Source organism: Ambystoma mexicanum, chromosome 2q (genome assembly GCF_040938575.1).
Source record: "Ambystoma mexicanum isolate Mex_15411 chromosome 2q, UKY_AmexF1_1, whole genome shotgun sequence".
In the NCBI taxonomy this organism is placed as follows: domain Eukaryota; kingdom Metazoa; phylum Chordata; class Amphibia; order Caudata; family Ambystomatidae; genus Ambystoma; species Ambystoma mexicanum.
In genome coordinates, this window is record NC_090924.1 from 766,733,203 (window position 1) to 766,745,456 (window position 12,254).

A 12,254-nucleotide genomic window follows, 5' to 3' on the forward strand; every position below is an offset into this window, starting at 1 on the left:
ACGCTTGCGACTGTGGCAATCGGCACCCTACCAAGTGAATACCAGGACTTTCAATATGTCTTTCAGAAAGAACAGGTTAATGCCCTTCCACCGCATAGACCATACGATTGCCAAATCGACCTGATACCGGCGCACAAATCCCTTATGGGTGAATTTACGCACTCTCAGAACCAGAAAACCAGCACCCGAAGGCCTATCTTGAACAATACCTGGCCAATGGGTTCATCCGTCCCTCAAAGTCTCCAGCAGCCAGTCCTCTATTCTTCGTACCGAAAAAGGAGGGGAAGTTGAGAACGTGCATCGACTATCGCGCACTGAACCAGATTACTGTAAAAAAACGCTACCCCCCTGCCACTGATCCCTGAATTGCTTGATCAAGTCAAAGATGCCCAAATCTACACAAAACTAGACCTGAAGGGGGCATACCACCTTGTTCGCGTAAAACAGGGGGACGAATGGAAAACCGCTTTTCGCACCAAATACGGCTTTGTACGAATATCAAGTAATGCCCTTTGGCCTTTGCAACGCACCTGCAGCATTTCAATACTTCATGAACGATGTCCTACGGGAATTGATTGATGTCTGTGCTCTAGTATACATCGACGATACTAGAGTATATTCCGCATCAAAGCAGGACCACGTTAAACACGTCCGATCCGTATTGGAGAAACTCTGTCAACACCAGCTCTACACCAAGCTCGAAAAGTGCTCATTCCACGTCTGCGAGGTGGAATTCCTGGGCTTTATTCTCAGCCCGAATGGAATCTGAATGGATGTACACAAGGTAGATGCTATCCTGAACTGGCCATCCCCAAATTCATTCAAGGGGGTTCAAAGTATGCTGGGTTTTGCAAACTTCTACCGCCGGTTCATCCCAGGATTTTCGCAAATCGTGCATCCCATCACGTCATTGCTAAGGAAAAGCAACAAAAAGTTCCAGTGGACAACAGAAGCTGAGGAAGCTTTCCAGGAACTCAAAGTAGGATTCACATCTGCACCAATCTTACGCCACCCTCGCCCTGATCTCCCATACCTGGTGGAAACGGATTTCTCAAGCATGGCTATGGGATCCGTCCTCTCACAAAAGGACCCCGAAACAGGCCAGTTACACCTGTTGCCTTCTGGTCGTGTAAATTCACACCCCCTGAACTCAATTACGCTATCACAGACAAAGAACTCCTGGCCATTAAGTGAGCCTTTAAGGCGTCGCGGCACTACCTCTTGGGCGCCAGACACACAATCACCGTAATAACTGAGCAGCGGAACCTCCAGTACCTAAAAACGGCAAAGGCCTAATCCTCACGACAACTACGTTGGGCTCTTTTTTTGCTGAATATGACTACGTGATTACATTTCCACCAGGGGTGAAAAACGGGAAGGCCGATGCCCTTTCCCGTATGGGGGTGGAAGAGCAAGGGTATCAGACCCCTGACCCAATAGCAATCATCCCGAGTGACAAGCTTCTAGGAATCACAGCAACCATAACTTACATGAAGAAATCCAAAACCTGATGAGTCCGGAGCAATTACAAGCGTGGAGTGCACAAGGAGAACATCACATGATAAAAGATCTGTTGCCCTACTTCAGGAATCGTTTATTCTTACCAAACCAAGAACTACGAGAACAAGTCATGTCCGGTTATCATGTTTTCTTGATCGAGGGCTACCCCGGAATCGCTAAAACCCTAGCCAAGGTAAAACGAAATTATTGGTGGCCCACGTGGCGTAAAGACATTATCGAATTCATCCTATCTTGTGGAGTGTGTGCTCAAAACAAGTCATCCAAGCAGAAACCGGCTCGGCTATTACAACCATTGGAAATCCCACCAGCACCCTGGCACACGTTGTCCTCGATTTTATTACTGATTTACCACCCAGTCAAAGGTTTAACACTACTCTTGTGGTCGTGGACCCATTTTCAAAAATGGCACATTTCATTCCTCTTAAGGGGCTCCCAAATGCTTCCACTCTGGTAAAGGTATTTCTTGAAGGCATTGTACGGCTCCATGGGTTTCCTTCAGTTTTAGTCTCAGACCGAGGAACTCAATTCGTATCTAAATTCTGGAGAAAATGTTGCTCTATGGCCCAGATCGACATCCGGCTATCCACCAGTCACCATACCCAAACGGATGGTCAAACTGAGAGGACAAATCAGACGCTCGAGCAGTATCTGCGTTGCATGTTACACCAAGCTGAAGGAAGCTGGTTCGACATATTATGGATAGCTGAATATGCTTATAATAATTCCCTACACACCAGCACTGGGCAGACACCCTGTTATACCATGTATGGCAGGCACCCACGTACTTCTGAGTTGGACGTTCCTACAACCCTGGAAATGCCAGCAGTCAAAACCTTGCACACGACAATTTCTCAAACCTTTAAAAGGGCAGCTGAACACCTACTTCAAGCTAAGAATCTCCAAAAGAAGTTTGCTGATCAACACCGAGCAAAGGCCCCCAACTACCAAGTGAGAGACAAAGTCTGTCTGGCGTCTAAACACGTGTCCATTGAAGGAACCCGAACTTTCCATCCAAGATACCTGTGTCCATTCACGGTCAACTCTGTGATAAATCCTGTGGCGGTCAGACTAGCTTTGCCGTCAAACATGCACATTCATCCTGTGTTCCACGTGTCTCTCCTTAAACCTGTTCAACCTGGGACCCGGGTAGCAACGCCACCGCAGCCAGTAGTAGTCGCTGGAGAGCCAGAATTCGAAGTCAAGGACATCCTAGATTCAAAGTATGTCAGATCCAAATTATACTACTTAGTAGACTGGAAGGGGTAAGGTCCACAAGACAGGACATGGGAGCCTTGTGAGTACATCCATGCACCTCGCTTGCTTTGACGATTTCATCAAAACCATCCAAACAAACCAGGACCAGACAGAAGAGCCACCTTGAGAGGGGCATTGGGGGGGCAGTGCTGTCATGATTCCTGCCCCTCATGTCCCCAGCCCTCCAAGATGTCAGGCTGGAGGCAGGCCACGATCACCTACATGGCCCTCAAGGGCCTCTCCATCCCTCCAAAGATCCACTTGGAGTCAGACTTGGCGCTTGTGGCACCAGACTCACTCACTCCCATTGGATAACATTGGGGATTGGACTTGTAGTGCTTTGATGGGGACAAGATGGATGCCCCCACATATTTCGGTTCCCAGAACTGCATGTGCAGTCTAGTCTTTTTGCTGTGGTTCAGCCCAGACACCTGGGATACCCAGAGACTATTTAAGCCACGCCCAGGCTGAGAAACATGCTTTGTATTTTCTGCACCTGCAGCGTGACACTCACCGTGTTCGGATCAGTCTCTAGTAGGCCTGCATCTTTCTTCTGCACTCAGCTCCTGCAAGAACAAGAACACTGTTACGAACAGCCTTACCTTGCGGCGCTTCTGCCCATCATTCCTCGCTTCTTCTCTTCTGCAGGCATCTTCGGCGGTGTCATTCCCATCCCGGCACGCCGCTTCCTAAGGAAAAGCGCTTATACCGCATTTCTTCTTCATAACTGGCATCCACACTGAAAACGTTGCGGCACCTAAAAGACACAGAAAAAGAACTCAGTTCAATACAAATACAAAAGGGTCGCATCGCGCTCTCACTCACCTTCAGCGCTACTCATCTCAGCAGCACGTCGCCATCCCCAGACGCCGGCCATCATCTAAGGAAGGAAAGGAACGAAGTTAGAAAACTGTTCCAAAAGACTCATTATACTTACCTGTCGGACTCTTGCCAGTGAAGTAACTAGGCAGCAACGAGCCCGCATCAATCAACGTGCCCCTGCGCTGAAAGCAGGACAGAGAGCACACTTTCCAAGAAAACCAGGTGAGCTGTGGATCAAAGGGAAGGGTTGGACCCCGGGGAAGAAGGGGTTCAGGCGCACAGAGACAATAGGGAGTTAAACTCTACCAATCCTGTGTTTCAGGCCCAGTCTCCAGTCGAGTAGACTCCAGGGAAGGGTTTGAGGTCGTAAGAGGTCAGAACAGGCTGAGTGACGTCCCCGTGGATACCAGGTGAGCGTTACAAGTAACTGGGGTTGTGGGGGGAAACCACAAACTATTGGGCCAAAAAAAATCAACCCTTTGGTCATTCGATCCTTTGCATTCGAACATTTGCCCTAGAACCGTTTTCATGTGCAAGTCATGCAATGCTTCACTGATGTGTGCCTGCTGTGCAGGATGGTGGACATGTTGAGCAGACAGGGACTGTCCTCATCACCACACTTGCACCATACTCACATGGTAGTCATCCGGATGCCCCTCCGGTCCATGTTCCAGCTAACTGGCCCTTCTGCATGTAGCCTGTGTTGTCCTTCCTCTCAGCACTGGGACTATGTCATTGCATGAGTGACATGCATGTGTCCCCTGCCTGCATGCGGGTACACCATGTAGGCATGCTCCCTTGCCCCTCCACCCCTCGTACTCCAATTTCACCATTGCACTGTTGTGCATCATTCTGCGGTACTGCAATGGCCTGTTCAAGCCTCCTGTGTACATGCTAACTTCCACCAACCAACCTGCCTGACACATGCAGTGGGGTACATCCTCTGTCCTTCATGCAGGGTGTCTTACTTGGACTGTGCAGATGCTCCGCAGGGACCTGATTGCCCATTCATGCTCCATGTGCATTCCATGCGTCCCCCTATGTGTCCTTGACGGGATGATCACTGTAGTACGTGTCCAAGGTGACCTACATTTCATGGCATTCAACCATCCATCCCATGGCCACTTTGGCCCAGTCCTGCATCACAAACATGTTTAGGGTGTCGCAGTCTGTGTGGGGCACAGTCCTCCCCCAGTTCCAGGCCCACTGACTCTGTCCAACTGGTGTAGTGGGTTTTGCACGCATGGGTGTACTACTGAGGGTTTGTCATGTTTCCTGCTTACTGTCCCATCATCATCTGCTGTGTTGTCAGTTGACTCAGATGATGCCATTGATGCTAGTCAACACTGGCTGCCTATACACAGGTCTCTGGTCACCCTTTTGCTACCATGCAAGGCATCCCTGGATTTTCACTCGGGGGGCTGGGGGGTTGCTTGTAGCCATGCAACCCATTGCATGCACATTGCACGTGATGCCTGAACTTGCCCATGCACTGCCTTCACGTGTTTCGATACACATCATGAAGTACTTGTTCATGTAGCTAGTTAGTAACCTACACATGTTCTGCACTGCATAAACCTACTTCTGAGCCATGTAACACCGTTCTACATGCGTACTTACTGATGCAATGTCAAATTGACCAGGCATGCATGGCAGGTTCTCTTTTGTGTGCGACATGTCTGCTTCATGTGTTGGCTGTCTGTGTGATGTCCATGTGTGACTGTGTTATGTGCTTCTAACATGTGTACTGTTTTTTTTCTCTCCACTCTTCAGATGATGATGCAATGGAGGCAGAGGATGGTGTTGTCATGCCAGGCACAGGGTTATCACAACCGCAACCCGGCACAAGTGGGGGTCGTGGGGTGGTAGACCACGAGCACCCACGTGTGCTACAGTCCATCTCGTCTTTGGCTGGCAATGAGTGCAGCCCAGATGACCACTCTGACGACCATGTCGAGTTGGATGTGCATCAGGTCCATACGTCAGGGGTGAGTGATTCTGATGTGGACACTCTTACCGCGAGACCTGCACTGAGGGGCCAGACAGTGGTGGGACCTCCGCCTATGGTGGATCAGGACGCTGGGTCACCCTCCACACCAGTCGCTGATGTGCCTGGGGCATCACGTAGACGGGGGCATGTAGTCGTGCAACCGCGGGCGGTGACAACCCAGCGAGGACGCCCGGTCCTTGGGTCCCGCAGGTATCAAGCCCAGCAACGCGGTGGCCGCGCGCCACCGAGGTATACTGAGTGGGAGCAAGACATGACTGCCAATTCAGAACGTCAATTCACTTCATAACATCCCTGTGAGCATGGAACGTGTGGCCCAATCCGTGCTCCCCCTGCTAGGCAGGTGCATCTCCAGCGGCAGGCGGCGCAGTCCATGGCCCGCTCGCTCAGGCTAGGCCTGGCGGCTTCTGACAGGGCACGCCAGGCTGAAATGTCTATGCATCAAGCAATTACTGCTCATGCAGAGGCACACATGGAGGCCCTGAGGGCTGAGTATCAGTCCCTCAGATCAACTCTGGGTGCCCTCTTGACGTCCCAGAGGGTGCGGTCAGAGGAGAGGTTTGAGCAGCTTGAGCGTACTATCTCGGCTGAGCTACATGCTTGCCGGGAGGTGCATCACTTGTCCAGCCAGACCACGCAGGAAGAACTCTGTGTCACGCGTGTTACCTCGCAAGAGGAAGCACGTGTATCACGGGAGGTTCTGCATGCAGACCTGCGTGTCATTGCCGCACAGAACCAGGCTCACCCGTCCGACAGACTTGCTGCCGACGAGGGGCAAGCTGCGCCTAGTCGTGGTCGGGCTCCTGGCCCACGTCCTCCTATTCTGGATGAGGCAGACTCGGACGACGAAATATCTCCCACACAGGTCACGCTGTGCAGGCCTTGAGCCCATGGAGGTTTTTTTTTTGCCTCAACATCATCGCATGTGGGTGTTGAGGTGCACCCTGTACCTCCCCCTTGCTGGGTGCCTGCCCCCGGGTCGTATGTGGCCATTTTTGATTTTAGTTTAGTTAGTTAATATCAACTATTTGATAGTCATTTTAATTAAGGTTATGTAGGTTGTTCATTGTTAGTTTAATTAGTTAATATAGTTTAATATTGTTTGTCTATTGTATTTCATGTGACGGTGTGGTGCTTTGTTGCTTTTGAAAGCATCCACGGTCTGTTCTAGCTGGGCCCTTCAAGCTTGTCTTGTGTATGTGTTTGCAGCTTGGGGTCCTGACTCACATAGGCCACTCCTGCTTCCCTTATCCATGGGCTCGCTAGGATGGTTCGGTGAAACAAAATATTACACAAGGGCTTTGGACTTGCCTCAGAACTGTGGCCTGTCTGCTGCTGTACTACTTGTGTTAACACCCCTAGTGGGGATTGGTTGCATTTCATCCACCCGATGTCTTTAATGAATTTGGGTGAGTATGTGATTGTTTTATCCATTAATTGATGTGGATTGTGATGTATGTCATTTTCTTGCCTGTATATGTGATTGATGCACTTCATGCTGTAGACAGTAGCCTGCACCTTTGGCCTGTCAAAGTGACACTGATGGTGGGAGGAGTTTGGATGTAGCTCTGTAAACTGGCCCTGTGACAACCAGCATGTAGACACACACACAGGGAAGCCTTATTGCCTTGTTTAATTCCCTTTCTGCAGAAAGATGAGCCTCCAGACTACCTTTGGCAGCAGACACAGGAACTAGTAATCCAGGAAACTGGCCACATTCGTTGGTGCAGACGTGTGGATGTGTGCGCAAGCAGATGCACAGGGCTTGTGCTCAGACGTCCGACAGAAGCAGACGTGTTTCCAGGAGCTCCTAGCAAGGTGAGCAACACAAGGGCCCACGCCGCAGACTACCTTCCACCAGGCCACTTGCACATGGATGCTAAGTAGCACATGTGCTGGGGAGCTTTGCCAGGCATTGTTGGAGAAGAGCACAGTACAGCTGACATGCATTGAGGGCTACATGGCAAGTGCCTTTGCAAGTTGTCAGGGGCACACGCAGGGGCCATTAAACATATCCTCAAGTACCCACTTCTCCATTGAAGCAGAGTAATTAGGGTAGTAGCTTTCCTAGCCAGGAACTGATACAGTGCACAGGGATGACCAGCGAGGCTCAGATTCGTGGTGAGTGCATGTCATTTGCATGTACAAATTGCCACGTGCACTACCTATTTTAATCAGCGGCGGCCAGAACACAACTTGTACTGAAGTTGCACCTTGCTATACGCGTCTAGCAGCTCACCCAGGGACCATTGTATCATGTCTGATTATTTACCCATTGGTCTTCCATTTCCCGCGTGGCCACATGCGCCGGCATTACTGCATTGACAGTGTATGTACCATCGGTGGTCCAAGCTAACGTATGGGTACATAGCAGCAGACAGGGGAGTTTGTTTGTGGAAATGTCACTTACTTTGGGGCATGGATGGGGTTGTGTGTGGGTGTTGTAAACACACATTCAGATTAGTAACTCACGCTCTCTTTGCAGCATTGAAGTGCTTCTGTTACCGGACCTGAGAGTGCGCAGGCAGGAGGCCAGCACTCACCCCAGAGATAAGTGTCTCTTTGGCTTGCATTTGACTGATTTGGTACAATGTGCATGATGAACATGTTTGCTGTAATTGAGTATGTGTTTTACTGAATAGTTGTATTTTGCCAACTTTCCCTTGCAAATCCACATCCACTCTCCTGCCCTTCTTTCCGGTTATCCTGAATACCAATGCCTGTCCATGCAACATATCCCTGACCCTCCTTCCCCGCTGGGGTCTCAGAGGCCTGTGTTAGTTTGACCTTGCAGGCGCCCAGACCACAGAGGGGTGGTTGGTTCGTGCTACTCCTGCGCCTGGACACCGGAGCTGTGACACTACCCATCAGTTGTTGCATCATCAGTGTATGTAATGTACCGTGAATGGTACCCATCCTGTTGGTCCATTGTTCAACTGTGCTACCTTGGTTGTTCTATCATTGTGCTTGTACATGTGCTTTGACATTTCCTGCTACTTCAAGTCATCTACTGGAGACTCTTACAGGGTTTTTTGGTGCTTACAGCCTTTTTCCCTGCTTTGTGGGTTTGCCTACTTGGAGTTCTCTGCGATTTGGAATTTTTACCAGTCAAGGTGGGCTCTGAGGGGGCTGGACCCTATTTACATGCAAGCTGGAACATGGAGACCAAGGGGTAGGGTGATCCTGTAGCCAGGTACACTTGAATAAAGAAGGCTACATACCCCAGAGACAGTTTTTCAGAAGGTCACAGTGATGTGTAAGGGAGGGCCTTTTGTTGTTGGACAGTTGGCTTGGCCTACAGTGTTTTGGGCACTCTGACATTGTAATTGTGGGGTACTATGTACATGATGTGTTGTGCTGCTCAATGCCTGTTCCTGTGTTGTCTTTACTTTTCAGGTGTCAGGGGATTGGTGTGGTTTGACATGCTGGGGTGTTCACATGGGCAATGTTCACAAGTGATGTGTACAGGGCACTGAGGGTCACTTGATTTCACATGCATATATTGAGTGCATGTCCCTAATAACACACACAGTTGCGCGATGATCCACCAAACGTACATCCACCCTTCCATGGCCACAGGTGCACACAGATTGCATTCTCAGGCCCGCGGTGTCCATGCAGCACATGATCTAATTCCACTTGGGTACCCTGTGCATGCGTCATTTGGTGGTAGATTTCATTGGTCTTTTTCATGTGATGCTCAAGGTGTATCTGCAACACTATGGCTGATCAAAGTGCTGTGTGCTGAGCAGTGTGTTGCAGGAGACACACACACAGCACACAGGTTCGGGAGTCAGGATTTTGCCATGCCCAATGTGCATGTGTTCATGCTACGACTGTTGGAAAGCATTTGTGTCTGTCTTTGTATGTGTGGGAGGTTGTTAGTCATTTCATCTGTCCGACATCATTGTCTAATGCCGTTTTTCATGTCACTTTGTATGTTATTGGTCATGGTTTGGCCTTTTGCTATTGCATGCAATGTAATTTTTAAGGGACAAGATTAATAACTGCACTATTTAACAATGGCATTCTCTTTGTTTTTAGGCAATGTTGATGAACCTTTTGCTTGTAAACTTGCTACCTGTTTTCCTCTTTTTAAAAAGATGGTGAAAGGTTTGTTGCTATAAGCCAATAAACCAAATATAAAAAGAAAAATGTCTATGCCATCATCAGTGAATTAAGGAATAGCTTCAGAGGGTCAGTGTGTATAGGTTTCCAATTCCTTTTAACGATACGGGATAGATCGGCACTCCATCTTGAGTATTTTGAAATATACAGTAGAGTTACATCCTGACCGTTCTTAGATGTTTGGAGAAGAGAGTCGCAATCAACTAAAGATGTTTTCTGTATGGCCTCAGAGAATACCACTTCTAGATACCCTCTCCGTCTAAACTTTGTGGTTCCCGGCACACTAAATCAAGCATATGAGGGTTGCTTATGATTCTTTTGAGACCTAGCATTTGGCAGTCTGGTAGGCATTGTCATCCTAAATCAAAGATCAAACTATCAAAAAGCAATATACTATTCATACCTGTAGGTTTTCTGAAACTCTAGTGGCAAGATTCCCTTCTGTGATGCATAGCTCTACACTCAGAAAATGTAATGTCGGAGACCTTTTTTGAAACCCTCATATCAGAAATGTTGAGTGTTACTTCAAAACAGTCTTCTGTGAGTTAATGTCTTAGTTGCATCTATAATTAGGCTACAAGTGTAATAAAAACATCTTAACCAAGAATGGCTTCCATCACTTGATTTAAAAGCACTATGCGCATCTTCACATCCGATATCCTGTTAACAAGCATTGGCAAAGGCAGCAATTTTGGCTTGTTTGCAGGCACTTGTCATGCACAGCTTCCATATGCACAGGTACTAAACATTTCCCAGCCGCTGTAGTCTTATGGTTAGGTAATTGTACCATTACAGCAGTGCCTTTTCCATCTTAAACAAAAGTCAAAATTGTTGTCTTTGCAAATGCTTGTTTTGACTTGCTGCGCAGAATGATAACCACCTCAGGTCCCACTTTACAAGAAATGTTAATGACCAAAGGGCTGTTTTATTATGGGTGCCCCAAACATAATCACATGAAGCAATTTAATAAATATTTTCCAGCTTAGGTATTCCTCTCCTAGCTCCCCTTCCCCAGACCACACATTTAAAAAACAAAAAAGCAATTTCCAGTATTCCAGTTGTTTTCTGACATGGCCTGGACATTCTGGAGTTTGTCTTTGATTCCCCGCCTCAACCAAGACCTTTACCAGGGTTACTGTAATAATAATCTGGTGATTTATATAGAACTTATTCTAGATTCCCCCTGCTTCTAAGCCCTGTAATGATACGTGTCACTATCATTAACCACTCTTGGTACTCAGGTTATCGACCTCGGGAGGACAAAGGACTGAGCTGGCCCATGCAGACTATCAAACCCATGTTGCCCGTTGCCGGTACTGTCCTGCTCCCAAGGCCAGCACATTGATCTTGAGCCATGCGCCCAGCATCTTGAGCGGTCTGCTGTGCAATAATGAAATGGGAGTTTACAGTCGAGGGAAAATTCACCCATCAAGTGGTTTATAATACATTGACCAGGCACATGTGCATTGTCAGTCTCAAACTCTGCACTTCCACGGTTGGTTATACAGTATATAGCTTTACACGTCACATAACCCGAATTTCTCTAGCACTGCTTGGCATGCGAGACATGCCTCCTCCGCCTGCACGTCAACATTACATAACACAGTCGAGAGCCTAGGCATCCAGGGATCCAATTTCCACACAGCTTTTCAAAGATAAAAATAGCGATGTTTACAGTAAGATGCGGTCTTCATTCCGCCAATCGATAGCAGGGATGCTTATGTATGAATGGCCTTAAATTGGAAAATCAATGCAGCATCTTAGCTGCTAGGTTACCTGGACTAAGAAAAACTCTAATCTTTTTCGCTGGAGCGCAATAGGTGAATGATGGAGCAGGGGCAGTTGGAGAACAAAAAAGCAAAGCAATGACAATGCATGGAGGTGAAGAATAAGTAAGCAATAGCAAACTATGGGTACCTGGTGGTTGGGGTAAGTAGGCTCCGATGAGTTTGGATCTTTTCTTTTCATACCCTTTCTGCGTGATGTCACCTGTGAAGGAACAAGAAAAACGCCAATCAATCAAACTCTTGAAGTAAAGGAAGATCATTTGCTTAATGGCCATGATCGCCATCAACACGTGTCAACTCCAGGCAAAATGTAAATGAAGACATGAACGTGCAACAGGTAATTCCAGAAACATGAGAACTACAGCCACAGATGCCAGCTAAGCAGCCAGTGTGATTTATTTCAGACAAGGATGCAATCTGATTGAAATACTCAAATCTCAAGACTAGCTGGGCTTTTCTTAAGGTAATAAACAATGGATTATATAGAAACCCTACAAGTGTAATGCCTGTCAGGATTAATTATCTGTGAGGGTTTGCATCGCCAAGGGTGTTCTTCCAATTAAGCATGGTGTACACAAAGGATTTTGGCTAATCTGGATTTGCTGACCCTGTTCACCTAACAAACATATGCCTAGCCTTCATGAATGTTCATGTATGATGCATTACGTGGTATGACACCACCTATATCTGATCACAGGTCACTGCCTCACTGTTAACCCAAGGCACAACCTGTA

General features: G+C 47.9%; 1 protein-coding gene across 5 annotated transcripts in view; it reads right to left on the reverse strand.

The window, feature by feature from the left end:
- DIP2C (disco interacting protein 2 homolog C) overlaps nt 1-12,254 on the reverse strand; it is a 2,321,522-nt gene that overhangs the window by 1,452,197 nt on the left and 857,071 nt on the right. For all 5 annotated transcript variants that reach the window (XM_069647998.1, XM_069647999.1, XM_069647996.1 and 2 more), the window contains one exon: nt 11,651-11,722. In XM_069647998.1, the coding sequence (XP_069504099.1) occupies nt 11,651-11,722 (72 nt within the window). The remainder of the gene's footprint in view (nt 1-11,650; nt 11,723-12,254) is intronic.